A 21974-nucleotide genomic window follows, 5' to 3' on the forward strand; every position below is an offset into this window, starting at 1 on the left:
AATAATAATAAAATAGTCTATATAAAGTCTAAAAATTAATCACTTGACACTCACATATTCTTTTTATTAAGAAATCTAATGGATAATTAATGAAAGAGATACTTTAAAGGTTATTTATATTAAAAAAAAATTAATGAGAGGGTTTACGTGAAATAGGCACAACAGTTTGGATTTTTATTTCTAAATAATAATAAAAATAGGGTGTTTTTAATAATTTTTTAATGAAAATTCACACACACACACACACACATATAGAATCCACAGAAATGCTATTCTCTCGAGGGAGGGGGGGTCTTTGTCTCTCGAAGGTACGCGACCTTTTGTTTGCTTCGTCTCCTTTCGCGATGTCCTCTACTTCGATCTGCCATTTCTAACCAACCATTGGGGACCAGAATTTTTTATTTAGAAACTATTCTTCGATCTCTTCTCTCTATAGAGATGCTCTTCTGTTCTCTTCCCTACCCTTTTAAGCCCCTTGGAACCGAGGAAGGTTCTTCGACTGCCAAAAGATGCTCTTTAGCATTATGCCATCAGCTCTCAACGCCCCACCCGTCAAATCTCACGAGCTCAGCTCGTTTCATCGGCTGCCCACTTTGAAAAATCTGATTTTGGTACCTGGGTCCGTGTCCAATTTCCGTCTTGGTAGAAGTTTGAGAGCTTCCGATTCGAGGGATATGGCGGAAGTGGTCAGTGTTGGTACTTTTGGGAGTGGTGGTCGTTTCCAAGTTGATGGTTCCGGAGAAGCGGATGCAGTCCTGGGAAATGGGTCGTCGCATTCGAGTTGGAAGCCGGCGTGGGTTGATGTTGAATCAACTCTAAATCGAATGGTAGCAAAGCCTTTTGCTCTCTCACTTTTTGAATCATGAGATCTTTTCGTTTTTCTTTTCTCAAACTTAAGTTCACGATTCTTCATATGGGATACACAATCTTGTGTCCGGCTTCATGGTTTTAGTGTTTTTAACCTTGAAGTGGAATAATTAGTGTATCGTCTTTAATAATAGACAGATATTATTTTGCTATTTCCATCAATTTGAGATCAGTTCTATCAATTCCTATATGCCATAGTCTTCTGCCTTCCACTTACGATCTAGCGGCAGTGAATAGGTCTGAGCCAGGAACTTTTGCAGGGTAAAAACCATTCTAAATGACACTATCTATTTTTAGTTCTCATTCTTACTTTACTGAAGAAAGAAAACTATATGCATCATAAGTTGTGAGGAAGTCAATTATCTAGCATTTTATTTGACTAGAATCATATTTCAATCATTGACGTCCAAGTCTGGTGGCAATGCCAAATGACATTTCGACCAACTTTTGATCAACCGCACTTGGACTTTGGTCATTGATTCAAGACCTATCGTTCCTGAAGTTTTCCCTTCTTTGTAACTGAAAACTTCTACTATGACATTGAGAACAAGATAATTATACGAGGGGAAGGTCATACAACTTATGTGTTGTCCTGAAAGTGTTGGCCAGAGAAAAGCAAAATTTTAATAGGAACATCCTTAAGACTTCTATCTTACTTCTAAATATAAATTCTGGTATTATCTCAGGCTCAAAATTTAGGTCTTATTCGATATACTTTCTTTCTGAAAATTTACTTCTATTTTGTCATTCCTTAGCGGTTACCTCCTCTTACAAATATTTCCATCTGGCGTGTTGTACAGTGAACTTGTTGTGAATTATAAATTGGATTGTCTATCACTTGGGAAATTTATCCTTATTACATTATTTCATAAGTCCTGTTTCTGTTTTTGCTATTACCAGAGCAAGTGGGTAGTGGCTGCTCTGTTTGGCATTGTCATTCTCTGGAAGCACGATGCTGAAGTCTTGTGGGCTGCAATGGGGTCGGTCGTAAATTCATGGCTTTCAATTACTTTGAAGCAGATAATCAATCACCAAAGGCCTGCGTCTGCTCTGAGATCTGATCCTGGAATGCCATCATCACATGCACAATCCATCTTCTATGCAGCGGCATTTGCAATTCTTTCATGTAAGCTTCAGGGAGTTGCTACTTTTATTGTATCTAAGTTCAATATGTTGTTTTCATATTATCTATCTTATGCTCTGTCAAAAGGAAGCACTACCTTCTGTTGCACATGTTATATGCACATCATGAGCATTTCATGCTATGCCAAAAGGTATCACTATCCCCTCATCTGAATAAGTAATATCCTTATTGGCATATTGAAATATCTTTCACATACAAATACCCACATCAATCAATCTTTTGTGCGCATCCTATTTGGTTCTCTGGATAATATAATATTAGGTCTATTGTAGTGCAACCATGGATTAATGATTTCTTGATGATCCAATTAGTATGTGAGAAGCAAGACAAAGCTAAACTGCTAGGTAGTTTTAAATGATTAGTGAAGTCAGGCATTTAAACACTAGAGACTTTCATATAGCCTAACAAAATTTGTACTCGATCCTAGAATAATATTTATCTGCTTTTAGTTTTGACTTTCATCTTCTCTTGACCTATTTGGATTGGAGATATTTGGAGAGAACTTTCGACCGGTCAAGACTTCTTCACAATTGGTCATATTTTTGGATCATGTACATGGAAATTTTTGGGAGCATTTATCTAAAGCTCCAATAAATAACACAAAAAATGTTTACATCAAGGAATGTTTGACATCTTTGGATGACGAGTTGGCCTGGTATCTAGTTACACTTACGCCAGTTAGTCCAGAAGGAAAGCGCAAAGAAAGGTGTTCACCCTGATGAATATGATTTTTCCCATAAAGAATTATCATGCTACGGGACTTCATGAGTAAATGTTCATATTAAGCGGTAGGTTGAGAAATAAGGTAAAGAGTGCAACAAGATGTTCAATAAAAAAAAAAGTTGATAATTGAAATGTTTATCCAACTTTGATGGATACATATAATACTGGTGAGATAATTGAAATGTAGCTATGTATATTCATTTTCGCAAGACATTTATAATGGATAAGTATAATTTCTTGGTTAGTTATTCATTTCACCACCTCTGGTCACTGCAATCCTGTTATTTCTTTCTTTAAGAATATGTCTTTTTATTATGGTTAACATGCAATATTTCTATCTCAAAGAAGACGAAAAAATGATGATACATTATTTCTTTTTCTTGTGTGATACAGTGGTTCATTGGCTGGGAGTAAATATTTTCACAGTGATGCTTGGGACTGCTATCCTGGCATGCGGTTCCTATCTTGTAAGAGCTTTTCACTGGATAACTCACTGCATATATAATCTCACTATATCTGGTAGAAAAAGGTCTTTGGTTGTTAACTGATTTGTGCACCCCCACCCTATTTGTGATTTTACTATTGTTGATTATCATTTTTGTTCCAAGATTCTTGTTTCATTCAGCATTTATTTCATATGGGTGATGGCTGCCAGAAAGATGCCCTTTACAAGAAAGATGCTTATAAATTTAAGGTGACTTGAGGTGGGGCAGACCAAAGTTAACTTGCAAGTAGCTAGTTAGGAAAGATATGCTAGCACTAAGTAGAGCTGAAGAAAAATGTTAATTTCCAGATTATTATTAAGAGAAAAGGAGAATATCAGGATATTAGATACAGTAAATTTGAGTCCCAATTTTGATGTTTATCCATGCTTCAAGATAAGCGATCTTACTTTTTGTTTCGAGGAAAGCATAAGCAATCTTAGTTTATGAAATAAGAAGAGAATCATTCTTTATATTGGATAAGAAAGTTATTCTTAGCAAACATCAGTCTAATTAGTAGAGGTGAATCAATTAGTTGTAATGCAGTACTAGTAGAATTAGAGGGAAAGTAAGCACTTAGCCAAGAATAAATAGTTTGATAACTGAGCATTATCGTTTTTGACAACTATGATCCTATCAAAGATGGAGTAACCATCCATGAAGACTGAAGCAAAGAGACATTTCTGGAATGTTTTGTGATTCTTCACATTTATATTTTGCAACTATAATGCTAGATTATTTTTTTCTGCATTTCAGTAGTCATTGTATACACATCTCCATCATCACCTTTTACAATTATTTAACCTATTTTAGTGCCATTTACTGTATATCTACAAAATGAGTTTTTTTTGTGATACATCCTTTAAGCAAGCGAGATTCTGAACTGTAAGAACTAAGAACAAAGTCATAACTGATCTCCATATGTTTCTTGCTTTACTCCTAATTTGCCCTTTTTGGTGTTTTTTTTTGCAGTCGTGGTTGCGGGTATCGCAGCAGCTCCATACCATCAGCCAAATCCTTGTTGGAGCTGTGCTGGGATCAACCTGTGGTATTACATGGTTTTGGCTCTGGAATTCATTTGTATGGGGAGCATTCATTTCATCTGTTTGGGTTAGGATTCTGGTGGTTTTTGGTTCAGTAGCATTCTGTGCAGCCTTCTTACTTTACGTGATCCGTAACTGGCTTAAGGATGAACTATAATAAATGCCTATGACATATAACTGAATGAATACATCCAACAGAATTCTTCTACTCTTGAAAGCATTATATAATGAGTTTGTAGAAACTAGTCTGAAGTTTTTATTAATTGAAAGGTGTGAGAGAACAAAAATCTGAGATTCTGGAAGCCCTTCCATTGGAAATAAATGCATATGCTTGTACCCAGTGTTCATCAATTACCTGTGCATAGTTCATATTGTAACGAGGAAGCTCTTAACTTGCAAAGATTGCAGCCAGTATCAAACTAGTGAATGTCATTCTCAACCGAAAAATGTGGATATCTATTAGATAAGAAAGGAGTTGGGTGTTAATTAGCTTTTTAATTCACAGCAGAAACTACTCTGAAGTTTTTATTAATTGGAAGGTGTGAGAGAAAAAAAATCTGAGATTCTGGAAGCCCTTCCATTGGAAATAAATGCATATGCTTGTACCCAGTGTTCATCAATTACCTGTGCATAGTTCATATTGTAATGAGGAAGCTCTTAACTTGCAAAGATTGCAGCCATTACCAAACTAGTGAATGTCATTCTCAACCGAAAAATGTGGATATCTATTAGATAGGAAAGGAGTTGGGTGTTAATTAAACTATATTTACAGTTACAATCTCTAGCATTCTCAGGAATGTTTTGCAAATTCCATAGTTTCAATTCGAAGTCATCAACTGCATTCGATAGTACATTTGGTGGCACTAGTGGAAATGCTCTTGAATGGAAGGGTTGAAACACTGGTTGTGGTGCATGTGTGCACATATAAATAGAGTTGAAATTAATTCAAGAAAATATATAGCATGCATGAGATATAAAGCTACCGGAGGTGCAAGCAGTTGACGGTGAGCTGCCCTGTTATCGCTGTTCAGAGTTGAATTTGTTCCACGCGTCCTGCAAACAGAAAATTTACATAGATTGAGAGAAGGGCTTTAAGTTTGTACTCAGTGACCCAAATCCGAGAGCAACAGATGCAGTAAAACTTAATGTGATAAACTTACTTTTAAGTCACAATCGCTTGAATTTAAAATTTAAAAGGATGTAAATTAAATTCAAAAATGTTTTAAACACCTCAACTACGTTGCATGCCTAACCTCCTAGTATCCAACATTCTGACTATAATGCATTAGAAGGACAATCTTGGTATCAAACATTTGTTCACTCACATTTTAAAAGAAGCAACTTGAGATCTGAGTAGTTTTGAATGTTCTTGGAGTAGTTCACCATTGTACTTGTTCAAGATTAAAAAATTTGACTACTTGCAACCTAATTAGCATTGTAAAGTCTGTAGAGACCAGACATGAAGACTCAGATAATCAAGCCTTGCAACAACACCAAGGAATAGAATAAATTGAATCACTCTACTGGGTCGTTAGTCTAATTAGTGCTTCATTTTTATTAAGAACCATTATAATCTCAGATCAAACTTAAATTTTGCCATTCACTAAAATCAGGAATGTCTATCATATTATCTGATTGAAGCTAGCATTAATCAAACTATTAGAAGAGGATTTTTATTTCAAAGAAATTTATTTGCGAAGATTAATCCCAGTGATAGGAACAGATAAACGATAAGTGTGTGAAACATGGTGCACACCTGAAGGAGATAAAACACCTTCTCACATATGTATTTCTGTTGAACGTTTGCACCCCTTTGCTGCAATTTGTCAGGATGGACACATAAAGTAGCCTTTCTGTATGCTTTCTTTATGGCAGTAGCTGTTATAACCTCTGTCAGTGAAATTGGTTCCCAGCCAACCTCAGGCCCAAGAATCTGCAAATACAATCAGCAAGTGAACATTAATTGTCCGAAGTTGACCAACAGTGCTGATTACCAAAGAATTTGCTAAACTATTTCTAGATGTAAAAATATAATTCCTGTGCCCACATAGAGAACAAGCAACATTGATATGGCTTAATATGAAATTATGAATTGATCTTACTCCTGCAGAACCATAGGGGAAAAGAATAGCTGAAAAGATATCATGAAAAGAAAAGAAAAATAAGCCTAAAATGCAGACTTTTTCTGATAACCTGTTAATCTAAGTTTTGAACGCAGTAGAAAATCTCAACTTTGGAAAATTGACATGGCTATTTAGACTATATCAAAATTGAAAACAATAACAAGAAGGAGATTGCCCTCACTGGTTGTGCAGTTGGTTAAACTGATGTACATGTCATTTTGGATAACTATACCTTATATTCAGCATGGCTATGACGGCAATAAAACCATGCATCTAGTGATTTCAGCTACAAGTACCAGGATTTATTGAACAATATTGGTCCCTATTGAACATTATCAATCTATCTACTAGGTCAGGAAATGATTATCAATGAAACACCCTAATACCCTATGCTCATTCTCCTAAAATTGTCTAATGCAATGACTTTGGAAAAAACTGTCAGGTTATATAATATGCCTAGAAGCAACCACATTTCGATGTTGCAGTTAGTATAAAATTTGACAAAAGCATCATACATATTGAAGCGTGGACAGCAGCGCTCGCAAGTTCCCTTCCTTTCCATTTGCCCATCTTCTGACATCAGTATCAAGAGATTCCGCTAATCTCTGTAGCACAAATAGGTTAAGAATATTCAGATGGGGAAAACACTATATTACTAAAGGCAAATAAAAACTCATGACTTATATCTTACATTTTTCTCTGCTTGCTCTCTTTGAGAAAGGATGTCACGCATATTCTTCTCTGCAAGAGCTTTTGCCTGAACACATGGTTTAAGACTGTCAAAGTGATGCAGTGGAAAAAAGATCCAGTGAAAGGGCATTTATTCAAAGAACCACAATAAACTTCAAACACCTACCGCCCGCTCCACTATTTGCTGATGCCTCTCTAACCTTGCTTTACACCTTAAAGCTGAATTGCCGTCAAATCTAGGGCCTTCAGATATCCATTTGTATTTCATATGCAAAATAAGAGAAGAAGGTTTCTTAAAGTACAACGGCAAATACAGTTTGAATTTTTTTTGCAAATATATTAAAAGAATAGTATCTTACCATGATTAGGTGGACCAGAATATCTCTGAAAAGAAGTATGACTCTGCCGATCCTTTGAAGCATCAGGCATACCCTGCAAATATTCATTAATTCAAAATGTGTGTACAAAACATAAGGGATAAGGCTAAACAGTATCTTATTCACTACTTACATTGGGATTTAGCATTATTTTACTATTTTCCTTATCATTTGTCCTAAAGAACCCTTCTGCCTCACCATCTTTCCTTGCCATACTGCTGTAAGAGAAGGTTGATTTCTCTGTGCATCCTTTTACTCCCAAAGCATCTTGCTCCCAAGCCTCTGAAGTTCCTCTCGCAACTGAAGCACATTCTGTCTTCACTCTGCCATGTTTCTTCACCGTTTCATCTAACAATTTACTCCTTTCTGCTCTTTTCCCAGGTTCAGGAATTGCCCTTTCACGAGCTTGGTTTGTTACCCTTTCGACAGCAAGACGGTCCTTTTCTCGTTCCCTTTCCCTCTCTTTCTCCTCCTCTAGCTTTCTCATCAGCTCCTTCTCCTTTTCACTGTCTTTGTCTGTTCTTCCCTTATTTCCTATCTCATCTTCTTTCTGACTATGTGAGGTAGTCTTTGCAGCTGATGTGGTGAAGCATACCTCTGTTGCATTTACAGTTGGTTCATTCCGTTTCTTTTCCAACAGAGTTGCAACAGACTCAGAGCAGCATTTTTCAAATCCCTCTCCAACAGCTTGGCTCAGATTCACTTCCTTGTTATCCTTCTTTGTACAAAAACTTGCCCCAGTTGTTTCCGCATAATCAGTATCTTGACACCCTTCTGTCAGCATATGCTCTGAATCTTCCTGCTCATTTCTTGCATTTAGTTTCTTCTCAGAATGCTGACGGAGGAGTTCAGTTACCCTTGTCCATTTCTCAATGCAATCTAGCTGACAGACCTCATTTGAATCTTCCACACTATTTTCATTCTTTGTATCTCCTAGAGCTCCCTCTGCTAGTTTGAGTCCTTTCTTCTTCTCAACTTTCAGCTGACAGCTTGTTCCTTCAATCTCCTTTGACTCCTTGAGCTCTTCCTGCTCAAGCCTCACATCAGTTGTTTTTTTAACTTTATAGTCATTTAGGTCAGAAAAATAGGAATTAGACAGTTCTTCTATCTTCTCACTTTCTTCAAAGGCACAAGTCTCTTGAGCTTCTTTTATGTTTTCCCTCACTTCGTACAAGCATGATTCATTGGACACTTCAAATTCTCTATTGCTTTCATCTTGCTTCCCTGACTTGTTAGACAGCAGCATCTTCTCATTTTCGTCAAATTCAAGCTGTGCAAAAGTTGCATTCAGATTATCTATGCATTCACCATCCTTTTTACCAGCAAAAGGAGTCTTTTCTTCCTCTTTTCTCAGGTAAAATTCTTCGAGCTTACAAGATTTCTCAGAAGCTTCAGATGTCCAAACCTTTTCTTTTCCTGTGAAAGATCCCTGAGCTGCATTTGAATTTTGTTCAGCTGCACAGACATGAAGTTCATCGCTCAGTCTGAACGTCTCGTCAGTCTCTTCTTGCAGATAAATATCAAGGGACTTTTCTCTCTTAACTTTGTTTCGCTCCTGCACATGAACCTCTGGAGATACATCAAGGGTGTTATTATGTTCTTCTGGCATACAAACCCCTGCAGATGCATCGAGCATCTTCTTAAATTCTTCCCGGCTATCAATCACGACAGAAGTTGCATGCTCTCTAGCATCAAAAACACATCCACCAGACTCATTAATTACGAAGAAACTCATATTCTTTTCATCTGTCATTTCTGCAGCTTTACTTTCATTTTCAGTTTCACCAGGATCCTTCAGAATTACTTTAGATTTATTAGCGAAGCATTCCTGATCAAAAATCTCTTTAACTCTTTTACATTCTTCAGTTACATTACAATCATTTTCTTCCTCCTCTCTGGTCTTTGATTTTGATTTTTCTCTGAATCTCTTTAATTCTTGTTTACCATTAATCTCTGATGATTGAAACAGTAAAGTCTCTTTTCCTTGCGAGATTTTACTGTCCACCATACTCGTTTCCTTCTCGTCATCACTAGGAGCTATTATGGATTTCCTAGGTTCTTGTGCATTTACAGCTGTTATTTGAGTCATGTCTTCTTTGCCGCATTTTACTTTCCCTATCACCCTATTCTCCTTCTTCTCAACATGGCACCTAATCTTTCTGCTGCTTTGGAAGAGGCTATGTTTTCGTTCCATGAACTCTTTTGCACTATTTAACCTATCTTGAGCTTGTTCCATTGCTTTTTTCACGGCAGCAGCGGCTGAGGTAGCATCCATCTCCACATCAAGGAAATGGTTCGAGCATTTTCGGACAGATTCCTGGTGTGCATTATGTTTATAAACTTGCTGGGCACACTGACTTTGGTGTTTAATAGTAGGTTCACGCAAATCCCCTTCCAATTCAAATTTATGATTTCTGGATATCTTTGTTTTTGCAATTTCCTGCTCTTTAATTACTTTAAATTGTGGTTTTGATGTTGGTGGCATTTTCAAAGGCTGCATCTGAATACTGACATCTGGTGCAGGTCTTTCTTCTATCGCAAGAGTTTCACTGACCACTCTGTTTTTACTTTCTTCATTATTTTCAAAACCATTTCTTCTGTCACCTTTAGAGGATAATGAAAGAATTTTTCCATTTTCTTCTCGTTCTTTCCTAGTAGCAAAATCTCCACTGATGCACAGATCATTTGAGGGCAGATCTGATGGATTATTGCATTCTAAATTTGGCAATGAGCAACCATTAGCCTCGGATACTTGTTTAGGAATAGCATGAATTTCAGCTGCTTGTCCTTTCCAATCGATACCATTTACCTCGCTTACTGGTTCTTTCTTGTGATATTCCACACCATGCAGATATAATCCCTTGTTTGAGAGAAAGGAAGTCGAAGATATCTGATCTGCTTCTGAACATGCAGTGGTATTTCCACCCAGCACTTCATAAGGAAGTTCAGAAGCCTCTGTTGCTTTGTGGTAGGGGAACGTTTCTTCACTAATCCTATAAACAACCTCAAAAGAACAAAAGAAAAAAAAAAATTAAGGTCTAAAAACTAAATCTTGGTAAGTAGAAGTGTGAGAGAAACAAAGAATTTAGAGCTTTTTCTTCTTCTTTTTTCCATAAATGATAGGTCAAAGTGTTATGAGATGTATACCAAGAAAGCATGTAGTATGAAGTATAAAAAGTGACTCAATTTGAAATTGTTATTGGTGGCAGTAATGATGATCTTGCTATCATCTACAACCTTTGTTCTTCTAAGAAAAATCTTATATTGCTTTTGCCAACATGATGTCACATCTAGTTGTAACATTCAAGGCATCCATCACCAGCCAATCCCCCTTTCCAGACCATGCAGAGTTTAGACATGTCCAAAAAATCATTCTTGAAAAAAAGACATTTATGAGGTAAAAGAAAAACTGAATTATGGTAAAATATAGAAGATTAAAACTGTGTCCTCTGACAACTTAAGATTCGATTACGGTTCTGAGCATGAGGCCCAGACTTGAAGGGGGAAACCTTCGGATAGAAGGGATTGAACCTTTCATTCTCTAGCAACTGCGATTTTAGAGAAGATGGTAAGGTAACAGGCTTCTTATAGGAAAAAAGCATCAGCCAATCTATCCAAATCTCATCCTCGATGGTTTATGTGATGTTGAAGTAATGGAATAAGTTCTCATTGCTTTAGATAAACATAGAGTACTCCCTATTCTCACCATTGTTGTGAGATACTCTGCTCTCAAATCAGAGCATTTAACTCAGAGAAACTACTTCAATAACTATTTTTCTCTACTAAGATAAGAAGAAAAACTATCACCTGCCACAAGAAGATTCACCCTCTTCCAATCTCCTCGACTCCGCCACCAACTCCTCGTAGAAAGCAGCAAATCCCCCACCGTCGAATCCGCCGCCGAAGATCTCCATGTAGTCGAAACCCGGCACTACGGCGTCGACGGGCGGCGAGATTTCCAGCACGGGAACGGTGCAGGAGGAGCTCGTGAGCCCGCCAAAGATGTCCGCGTAGTCCACCGCCCCGCCGCCGGCTACGGCGTCGACGCGGCTCCCGAGGCCTGAGCTCAGCGGCTCCTCCATGGCAGCGGAGAACTAGGGTTTATGTCTCGAGCTCGGGTTTGAAACGGAGAGATGAGAAGACGGAGGGAGCGAGAGCGTTTCGAGAGAGAGAGAGAGAGAGAGAGAGCGCAATGGCCAGTAGTGTTAGAGGAAGGAAGAGAGAAGCAGAAGATCGCGTAAAGCCAAGGCTGCAGGGATTTCAGCTATTCAGTTCCCCGTCGCAACCAGAACACCAGGGGGAAACTGCCACGTACAAGGACGCACCAAGTGTGTAAAGTTACGAACGGAGGGGATCTCCGTCAGGAGGAAGAGACCAGCTGGTATTGAGTAATAGCAGCGTCAGCTTTATGTTCCTCGGTTTTCTTTTTTAAACTCCTAACCTCTGTCTCGGCGAAATTGGTGGTGGTTCTTTTATCGAAAAGGGTGCCAATTGAGGTAATTATTATTTTAATTAAAATTAATATACAATTAAAATGGAACATTTTTAATTTTATTTAATAATTCAAAAGTACTTAGATTATAGGTCGAATAATAAAATTATTTATAAGTTGAATAATTAGATATATATATATATGCTAACGACCTACCTAACTATTGTGCTAATTAACGGTTGGGCCTATGACCTATGTATTGTTCTTATACTAAAAGAGAAGGCAAGCAAGCAAGCAAGCAAGCAGCAAGGGAGGTTTGATATGGATATTAACTATGCCGACAGGCGACAACTAGGATAACTATTCCATCTTTGGAAAGTCGATGTCGTAGGCCCCACAACGGCGCATGTGGTTGTTTCTTTCCATTTATGGAAATCGAAGTAGTAATAATTTGGCCGCGTCTTTGCCCGTTCGCGACGTCAGTTTCCAACGCATGTAGGAAGAAGACGAAGAAAAAAAAGGGGAAGAAAAACGCGGCGGCGGCGGGGGCTTCACATGGAAGACTTCCTGAGTCTTGTGTTCTGTCTGCTTCCTTTTGTAAACTATATCTTAAATAAAATATTAGTAGGAGGATAATTATTTTTCGTAATGCTTTGATCCTATTAGCCGTATAAAATTGACTCGTTTACTTGAGGAATAAGGTCAATTCTAAATGAAGTATTCATTTTTGTTATTCTCAAAATGAGATCTTTTATTCTAAGAATAAGTTATTCTTATGTTTAGCTGTATTTTTAGAATAAGGGTGTCATAATTATTTTTATATAAAAAATTTGATGTAAATTAATAATTAGGTTAGTGTGGTATAAAAATATAAATTTTGATAAATAATATTTGTATTCTAGAATACGGTTATTATAATGTTTAACTGTTATTCAGGAATAAAGAGTTATATTATAAAAAAAATATTATTCCTAAAGTGAACCTATTTTGTTAGTTATATATTAGAATTTAAATTAAAAATAATAATACGAGTATCAATTTTAAGTTCTATAAGAATTATTTTACCCTTATTTTAGAAAAGAAAAAGAAAATTTAAGAGCAAAAATAGTTATTTAATATTGTTCATTTAATATTATCAATGAGATGAGAGATTTTATTGAGTGTACTAAAAATAATGCAGGAATTTAGGGAGTCTATGTGTAATTATCCCTTAAATTTTATCCAACTCAAAAATCAATATATTTCCGGATGATTGCTTTTATATCCCTCCAAGTTTATTATTTGCATAGCCTTCAAAATTCCATGGTGATATGTATACCCTTCAAAACTTGTGGATTTTACATGGATATTTTTTAGTAGGTGACTTTTTGTTGAATAAAGTTATTAATAATAATAACCTCATGCAAAAACCAAATATTTTCAAGATATATATATATATATATATATATATGTATGTATGTGTGTGTGTGTACTAATATACACATAAATACAAGATTTAAAAAGAAGCTCTATTTTATTAATGATGGCTCTTTTTCTAGGCTAATAGTTTGTGATGTAAATTGTTAAGAGAGATTATTCTGATTCAGGGAGATCATGTTTGGGATCAGCTCCTCTCTCCTTTCATTTATTTTCTTTTAAAAGTTTAAAGAGAGAGAGAGAGAGAGATCTGCACCCTTCTTTCTAGTTAGCATGTAGTATGGATGAAGGGAATTGAGGACCCATGCACTTAAATAGGATGGCAGACAGTATCCTTCTTTAGCTCTGCATGCATGCAACTTTCATGATCACACGTAACTGTAAACAAACTCCCTGGGACCTAAAAGGCCTGACTCCTACTGTATTAAAAAATATATATTTTTGTGTTACTTGTATTCTAAAATAAAAGTGTAATAATTATGTTTGATGTGATATAAAGTAAAAATATTATAAGTACTCTTTAATTTGGTATAAAGTAGGTTAATGAGATAGATATCGAGAGTAAGTTAGTAATTGAGTTAGTGTGTGAAATAAGATGTAATTTTGATGAATAGTATTTGTATTCTAAAATAAAATTATTTGATGTTTAATTACTATTTTAAAATAAATTAATGTTATACCTAAAATAAACGAATGCTAGATTTCTTACGGTCTCAAAATGACAAATAAACAAACTAAAAGAACTAAGTGGTCCTTAATTATAAAGACTGGCCCTAACCTTGATGCAAAAGTTTAGATGGCCATTTTCTAGTCTTTAAAATGTTCACACTCATACCCTTGCATTTTAGAAGGGCCAAGTGAATATTTTGATAGTTTCTTTCCCTTTAAAAAGAAAACTAGGTTAGATTAAGAATTTAAGAATGCAATTAACATCACCCATCAGCTAAAGACCCAAAAGATCTCTTAGATGCTAGCTGGTCATCATGATCAATCAAGATAAACTAATTATAATAATAATGGAATAGCTATTATCATCCACACAATTATATACTTCCCTTTTTTTTTCCTTTTGGCAAAGAGGTGTTGATGGAAGCAGTGCTATAGAGTTTGATTCAAAGTGGGATTCAATTAGGCACAAATATGCTTATCTAATTCTTGCATGCATTTCACAGTTCTTCTTTTTCTCTCTCCTTGCAGGTTCTCTGAACCAGTTCAAAGGAAATCCATTACAGGGACCCTCATGTCTGCCACTAGCTAAGTGTTTGTGTGTTGTAAACTATAAAATGGATAGAGATGAAAGTATTATCCTTACCACAGTCAGAGACTCAGACACCATTACAGAAAGCCATCAGCTTCCTTTTTTTTTCCTACTTGCCTGGTTAAAAAGAAGCACACTACTTCAAGAACTTGTTTCTTTTAATCATTTCAGGTGTTTTCTCCAAAATATGCATATCTATAGGCACATCTGCAATTTAATCACATTTAATTCTTTAATTAAAAAAATTTAACGTGCACTTTATTATAATAAAATATGAATCGACTATAAAAAATATATGCTTACCACAGTCACAGTCAGACACCATTTCAAAAGCCATCAGCTTCCTTTTTTTTCCTACTTGCCTGGTTAAAAAGAAGCACATTACTTCAAGAACTTGTTTGTTTTAATCATTTCAGGTGTTTGCCCCAAAATATGCATATCAATAGGGACCTTTGCAATTTAATTATATCTAATTTTCTAATTTATAATAATAAATTTTGGCGTGCACTTTATTATAATAAAAAATATATCGACTATATAAAATATATACACTCAGTTTTATATATTAATAGAAAACTAAATATAATTAAATTGTAAAAGATCTCATATTATTAAGGGAGTTTACATGCTTGAAATTCAAGCTGATAGATAATATAGGCCACATAGGCCCATGTAGCTAGGCTGGTATGAACTTTCTGGCAAAATAGACAACAATATTAAGACAATATTGGAGTAAAGAATTGCTCATTTTGATGGCAAATAGTTGATTGTGATTGTGATAGTTTGGATACTCAGTTAGAAAAACAAAAGAAAAAAGATAGCTCGGGTACCTGTGACACTATAAATTGTTGTTCCAAAGATTGATTAAATTTAGTTAGGATATCAGTTTGAGATTTCCAAATTTCAACCTTCTCCACCACTTCATCTAATGCATGGTTTTGAAATCAATGAAGTGCTTGCTTGCTGGCCAGGTTAACCTACTGCAGGAAATTCCTGCAATTGCGGTTTTGGTTACCAACTGCAAGGGTTTTCCTTCAATTTAGCACAAGTGAGAATCCAAACTCAGAGCATTTGAAAAAAAAAATCAGTTGACAGCATTAGATCTGGGTAACGAAAAAAAATACATAAGACCTTCAATAGGTAGTCATAGTATGGAAGAGTTTAGAACACTTCTCACACAAGTCTCCCGCCTTCGACGAAAGCTTAAATTTCATCCTACCCCCTCAGTCACATATTATAGCTGATTGAATCTAATAGATAACCTAATCATCATAAAATGACTGCCAAAATGAAACATTCTGCTGCCATTTCTAAATTAGTATGGATGTGGAAGGAAATCCAACAGGTGTAGGAATATCAAGTGTTGAGTTCAGGAATTGAGAGACCCGCAGATTGCATCTGCTTGTACATCCACTGCCAATTCTCAGGCCTGACTTCACCGCCAAGAGCTCGGATCACAGAGGCACCACTGCAAGTTCCAATCTTGCAACAGTCCTCCAATGGGAGCCCTTTCACCAGTCCATATAGAAAGCCACTAGCAAAGAGATCACCAGCTCCAGTAGCATCAACAGCATTTGCTTCCCCAATGGCAGGGACACGAACAACCTGAAATAGATCAGGTGATATTGAATCAGTAATCCTTCCCATTATCTCAATGACCATAGAAGTGATACTAATATTATAGTGCTTTTCAGATTATCTATGTTGTGACCATGCCTTCATGAATCACCAGTATCAACTCTATATAAGATGACTTGTACTTTATGTTAGTGAATTTCGAAGCAAGTCTCTGAACTCTCGCCCCATTGGAAGGTACTTAATGGAATGTCTTAATGATACTCAATGAGCATTCTGATCACAAACTACAAAATAAAGCTTAGAGATAATGATTTTACATATATGAAAACATTATTACAGAGCAACTGAAATATGGCTTTGCTTTATCACTTTACAGTTACAGAGACTACAATACCTCTCTACAGGAGTAGCATTGTCATTTTGAAAAGTTTCTCTCATCTGCAAACATCACTAAACTTATGGATGTTATAGAACTCTCACACAAAAGTGCAAACTTCTGTTTTGCAGGGTGCTTTTGTTGTTCTATACCTCATGGTCAATGATTTTATTGGTATACGATCTTCCTTTTGCTTTATGGATTGTAAGAAACTCTAAATGCCACCTATGATATTTTAGTAATTTTTTCATGAATTGTAAAGTTAAAAAGTTTAGAAGAAATTATTACATTTGGACAGTTTAAATTCTCTCAGTGCATTCATTACAAATAAAAAGCACCAAGTTCTTGCCACTGACCTCTTTACCATGCTTTGCTATGCAGCCTCTAGAACCTAGAGTCACCACAGCCCATTTGCAGTGCTTGGCCAAGAACCCTACTGCAGCCTCTGGATCAGCTGTTGGCTCTGCCCTGTTAACACACATATGACATAAATTCTATGCACTGCTCTCTCTCAACAACCAGTGTCACTGTATCATAAAAGGAATCACTGTTTTAAGTACTATCTGCTACTTAAGTAAGTATTACAAAGTTCAAAGTTACTACACATATAACCCAGCAGTAAGAGTTATAAGTTTGTCAGTGTCTAAACACATAATTTCTAGAGGTAAATGGAGTAAAAATTGTTTCACATTAGCTTATTTATGTATGTCTAACAACAACTATAAATTTCAAAATGATGTCACTTTACTGTAAGCTAGAAGGCTTCTTCCAGCTGTAGATGTGATCTTACTGCTACTAATCATTTTCTTATAGCTTTTATTTACACCCTGGTGCAAGAAAAAGATAATCACCTTATTAGCTCTCTAGCTTCATCTTCGTTGGCAAAACAAAGATCAATATTGCCAGTCTCCAGCAGGTCTATGAGATGAGACCTATAGTCACGGACCATCTGAATGAGGTCAATAGTTGGCAAAGGAAGTTAGGTTAGAAATACTACACCATGACATTCACATACATTGAATAGAAACACATGAGCATGAGATTATATATGATCATACTTCAAAACTGGCCAAGTCCATGGAGACAGAAACACCCTCTTGTTTAGCAATCCTGATAGCAGCACTGATTTGCTCCAAGTTGAAATATGCATATCTCACTACCAGCCACTGCATTCGTTATGACTTATCAGCAAAAGCCAAACCACAATGAGATAATTAGATAAAGTTGACCCAAATATATTGAAAGAAAAAGATCACCTTTGAACCTTTAAAATCCTCCCTATTTAACTCATTGGCCTGTAATTAAAACATGCATACTCAAACAACTAGCAAACTTCTGCAGAATCTGTCAAGGAAAACTTGATTTTCATTTTAGTCCAAAAAGTGCTTGATTTTCATACCTGAAGCTTAACTGCACTTGACAGGCAGGGACGCATCGTACGATTCCCATCAGCATCAACCATGCATGCACACTGTAAGAGATTATATTTAGCTTTCAAATGCCATTACCGATTAACCCAAAAGGAAAACAACATGGTTCAAGCTCTCACCTGTGCAGTAGGTCCCTTCTTCGTTCTTAATCTCGAAAGATCAACACCACTAAAACTCATATTATGGATGAACAAACGCCCTTGATCATCATCACCACAAGCGCCAACTATTCCACTTGAGACCCCAAAACCTGCAATCAGGCCCCGAATGGTATTGGCAACACTACCCCCAGCCATTGTCCTCAAAGGAGAAAGATCATTCCGGAATGGGAGAATATGGGTGTTAACTTCACTCAGTATATGATTCAAATCTTCAAAAGAAACCTGTTTTCCCATCATAAACTGCTCAAGTAACTACTTATGAATAAATGCTAATATGAGGAGAGATAGATAGAAGTATGTAAAAGAGAGAACAGTAGACAAATTTTTGCTTCTTAATAGAATCTTGACCTCAACCGCTAATTATGAATAAATTGGCTGTCATAACAGAATGATTTCCTAAAATTTTTGCACACATGAGATCATCAAGTATCATCATCCAAACTTTTTCTCAGTGGTACAGGGTCGACTAGAGCACAACTTGAAGACAAGAAGGCTTCAGAAGAATTTATGAATTTTTATCATTAGCTATCAATCTAAAATCAGCCCAGTAGAAATTGATGTCTAAATTCTGGCCAAGGCAAAATCAAACAATATTGTGAATTCGCATAAAACTTTAAGACCATTTAGTTGGTAAAGTAATCTGCCTTCTTCGTTGTATATTAGGCTCATGGAACCAGGAGAAGTCCAATAAAACTTCTATACTTAGAAACTGTATAGAAGAGGGAAAGATTATAATTTCTCGTTACGGATATGTCTTCCTCTCTAAAGCACAATTAAGTCAAAAGAGAAAGGTGGAAGGAACAAACCTACCAAATATCACTCACTATGGTATCCTTGTTAAAACAAAAGAAGTAAATTTTAAATTACAAAATTTTGTGGAAGTATTTTGGTCCGAAATTTATACAGGAAAAACAAAAATCCATCAGACTGATAGAGAGGAGCTCCATCAGTATGAGAAACAATGGATATGTCAGCATGTAATAGAAGTATAGAATTAATTATTTTGTAGAATTTTCTATCAAAAAGAAATTAGAATGTTAAAGTATGTCCTGAAGAACCATCAAATTCCAAAAGTGCGTTCCGAGAGCTATGTCATCTACGGCGTTTGGAGAGGGCGTTTGGAGAGGATCTTAGCCCACCAATAATGTAGTGAACGGGAAAATTGAGGACGACTTAGGACGAACAAAGGTTAGTAGACATGAGACTTGCAACTTATGCACCAAAGGGAAAGTAAATAACAATCATTGATTTAACAAAAGTTTGGCATTAAAGTATTATAATGACAATTCTGAACACTACGCGTATGATAATTGTGCATAGCATAAATATTTTCAGTTCAAGCCAAGGAACCAACAATTGCAACCCAGAGTCTTATCCATGACAAGGAAAGCAATATAACAGTAGAATTCAGGAGTAATAAGCAAAAACAGCTCTCCTTAAAGAAGTGGTCAAACTCGAGAATGACAAAGGCCCACATATTAAAAAAAAATCGAATTTTGGAAAAGAAGTACAGGTAGTTGCATAAACTACATCAAACTTTGAATTATTTGTAAAATTACCAAGAAAAGGAAAACAAAACAAACAAAAACTCTTCCTGTCGTGATAGCACCTAAACACTTCAAAACAAAATTGGCCAAAATTTGTCACGATCCGAGCATACAGATCAAAGAGATGCATTGCTCTGAGACAATCTAAACAATAAAAATCAAGGCTTCCTCCCAGCACAAATCATACCCAGAAAACCCACAAGCAATTCCATAAGATGGGCGTGGGCGTCGAAAAATATCATCTCACCCACGCCGAAAACATGAGAAGAAACCAAGAAAACATCAAAACAAAATCTGTCGGAAACTATCGGAGAGACCAAAAGGCGAAGTGGGTATTGCCAAGTTCAGCGATTTCGACCTGCTGAGACCCTCCCCTGTCTCCCGGGATGCGATCGAGGAGCGACCAGTCGACTCGAGCGACATGGTCGATGAGGGCGGAGAGCTGGAGGCCAAGGATGATCGGAGGAGGACGAGAGGGAGGCTGCCCTTCCTTCTTGCGGTGGAGGGAGGGGATCGCATATCCTTCCGCACCCATCCGCCTCCCCTCCTCCTCCCTCTTAAGCTCGGTCTTAGACAGAGAAGAAGAAGAAGAAGAAGAACGTTCGGCCTATGGAGGGATTCCACCTGCCGTGTTTTTATATAGCGAAGACTCCATAAATTAGATGGGATCCAACCCTATAAAATTCCCGCTGCAGCAATTTACAACAGCCGGTTACTTTTCGAGATGGAATTGGATACGGCACCAATTTAAGGATATTCCTACACACACAGCTGCAGGGAATCCTTCCCCACGGAAATTTCCTGTACCTCATTGTGTGTGAATTCCAAAAAATATTTGGCCTAGGGAGTAGGAAAAGGACCACAGCGAGTGAAGAGAACGTGGACTGGGGGAGTCTAGAGGGATGCAGGGGAAGTGTAAGCATGATAATAACTATTAGGTATTTTACCTAAACATTAGGGGATGTAAAGTATTAGCTAAAGTGCTTTAATAAAAATACTGATAAAATCTAAGTTTTACTTAATTAGTGTTTTAAGTAAAGTTAAACATTTTACTTAGAGTTATGATAAAATAGACCCATTTTGATATATAAGTTTGGGTGTTATTTACCTTGATAAATAAGTTTAAAAGTAGATCTATTTCTGTTAACGACTTGCATTATAATTATTTGTTAGTTCACAAAAGTTTCTCTCCTATGCACTAACTAGACGAACTTATATTTAAAATTTTATAAATTGAGAGATAAACACATTGGTTTTGTTAGTGATTCGGTGTATCGCCAAATTCTAAAAGTTTAGGATTTTTTGTTGGGAGAAGAAACATGAAAAGTAAGAAATAAGAAACATAATCAGAAGCAATGGAGACACAAATTTTATATCGGTCATCTAAGTAGGTTTATGTCTACAGAGATCTCATCGATTTCATTATGTAAAAGTACTACAATAGGGAGAGAAAGCTCTCTCAACCCAAAAGTAAAGAATTTCATGTTTTTCATTTCTTTATTCTCTCTAGAAATAGAAGTTTTTCACAATATTCTCTCGCTCATATAATTCCTTTAAATAAAAGTTATATATAGATTTTTCAAGAAAATCTAATTCAACTCATGAGGTATTTGCTACGCACTCAAACGTTGCGATTGTGCATGAACACTAAATACAACAGTATTCAAAATTTGATGTCATATTCGAACACCTAATGTTACATTTAAACACTCGGTGCCATGTTAAAATAGTGAAACAAAAGTTGCGATGGATGGCGTTTAATCAAGCCGGCTCGAGCTTTGCTTGATAAGACTCAATCAAGCTCAACTCAAAAATAAGTTGAATTGAGCTTGATATCGAAACTAGGATCAAAATTAAATTCAAGCTGACTTGATCAAGTCAGCTTGATATATAATATGAGTAATATGAACTATTAGATCTTTTGATTTAACAATCCAGTTTCTCTCTCCCTAGGTTAGAATTTTCTATTATAACTTCCATTCCATTCTCCCCTCCCAAGCCCCAAATCTACCTAGCCTTCTCTGCGATTGCGAGTGACCTCCATTGCCATTGTTCTCCAAGACTCTAACTTCGCACTAGTTGCAATCTTTACAAGCTAGCACACCGCTCCACCTCCACACGTCGACATTCTGCCCTACCTCCACACCTTGGCATGCTACTCCACCTTTGCACCTCGACACATCTAAACATCGTTCCACCTTGAGCCCTCATCGACTCTTTCCTGATAGGTATTTTGGTAGTTTTAGTTTATCCTCTTTCTTTAGTAGTTGGGAGAAGGAACTTATGTTGGATTTGAGATCTTGGAATCCCTAATGCTTGCCAGATTG

General features: G+C 36.4%; 3 protein-coding genes across 3 annotated transcripts; 1 reads left to right on the forward strand and 2 right to left on the reverse strand.

Moving 5' to 3' along the window:
* Positions 1-292: 292 nt before the first annotated feature.
* Positions 293-4736, forward strand: LOC140764993 (lipid phosphate phosphatase epsilon 2, chloroplastic-like). The gene is made up of 4 exons (XM_073103893.1): positions 293-827; positions 1768-1993; positions 3128-3201; positions 4189-4736. Exons 1-4 carry the CDS (start codon positions 510-512, stop codon positions 4414-4416), a joined length of 846 nt encoding a protein of 281 aa, XP_072959994.1. The 5' UTR covers positions 293-509; the 3' UTR covers positions 4417-4736.
* Positions 4737-4957: 221 nt separating this feature from the next.
* Positions 4958-11765, reverse strand: LOC140764992 (uncharacterized). Its single transcript, XM_073103892.1, has 8 exons — positions 11257-11765; positions 7583-10442; positions 7432-7504; positions 7239-7315; positions 7074-7139; positions 6898-6987; positions 6016-6192; positions 4958-5312 (listed from the first exon to the last, which is right to left on the reverse strand). The coding sequence occupies exons 1-8, from the start codon at positions 11529-11531 to the stop codon at positions 5277-5279; spliced, it is 3654 nt and encodes a 1217-aa protein (XP_072959993.1). The 5' UTR covers positions 11532-11765; the 3' UTR covers positions 4958-5276.
* Positions 11766-15832: 4067 nt separating this feature from the next.
* LOC140765543 (uncharacterized) lies at positions 15833-20266 on the reverse strand. Its single transcript, XM_073104684.1, has 8 exons — positions 20006-20266; positions 18059-18322; positions 17909-17980; positions 17766-17804; positions 17568-17675; positions 17361-17458; positions 16866-16977; positions 15833-16160 (listed from the first exon to the last, which is right to left on the reverse strand). Exons 1-8 carry the CDS (start codon positions 20180-20182, stop codon positions 15912-15914), a joined length of 1119 nt encoding a protein of 372 aa, XP_072960785.1. The 5' UTR covers positions 20183-20266; the 3' UTR covers positions 15833-15911.
* Positions 20267-21974: the final 1708 nt, after the last annotated feature.

Source organism: Typha angustifolia, chromosome 8 (genome assembly GCF_048772165.1).
Source record: "Typha angustifolia cultivar Huaian chromosome 8, ASM4877216v1, whole genome shotgun sequence".
NCBI lineage: Eukaryota > Viridiplantae > Streptophyta > Magnoliopsida > Poales > Typhaceae > Typha > Typha angustifolia.

What these genes read in the sequence shown, in the direction of transcription:
- LOC140764992 (XM_073103892.1), bottom strand. Translation starts at nt 11,531, where the DNA reads ATGGAGGAGCCGCTGAGCTCAGGCCTCGGGAGCCGCGTCGACGCCGTA. An exon ending in GAGAGCAAGCAGAGAAAAAT is followed by an intron (nt 6,988 to 7,073) that starts GTAAGATATAAG and finishes TTTGTGCTACAG; the next exon opens with AGATTAGCGGAATCTCTTGA. An exon ending in TGCTGTCCACGCTTCAATAT is followed by an intron (nt 6,193 to 6,897) that starts GTATGATGCTTT and finishes TTGTATTTGCAG; the next exon opens with ATTCTTGGGCCTGAGGTTGG.
- LOC140764993 (XM_073103893.1), top strand. Translation starts at nt 510, where the DNA reads ATGCTCTTTAGCATTATGCCATCAGCTCTCAACGCCCCACCCGTCAAA. An exon ending in AATCAACTCTAAATCGAATG is followed by an intron (nt 828 to 1,767) that starts GTAGCAAAGCCT and finishes TGCTATTACCAG; the next exon opens with AGCAAGTGGGTAGTGGCTGC. An exon ending in GGCATTTGCAATTCTTTCAT is followed by an intron (nt 1,994 to 3,127) that starts GTAAGCTTCAGG and finishes TGTGTGATACAG; the next exon opens with TGGTTCATTGGCTGGGAGTA.
- LOC140765543 (XM_073104684.1), bottom strand. Translation starts at nt 20,182, where the DNA reads ATGGGTGCGGAAGGATATGCGATCCCCTCCCTCCACCGCAAGAAGGAA. An exon ending in ACAGGGGAGGGTCTCAGCAG is followed by an intron (nt 18,323 to 20,005) that starts GTCGAAATCGCT and finishes ATGGGAAAACAG; the next exon opens with GTTTCTTTTGAAGATTTGAA. An exon ending in CAAGTGCAGTTAAGCTTCAG is followed by an intron (nt 17,805 to 17,908) that starts GTATGAAAATCA and finishes TTTTAATTACAG; the next exon opens with GCCAATGAGTTAAATAGGGA.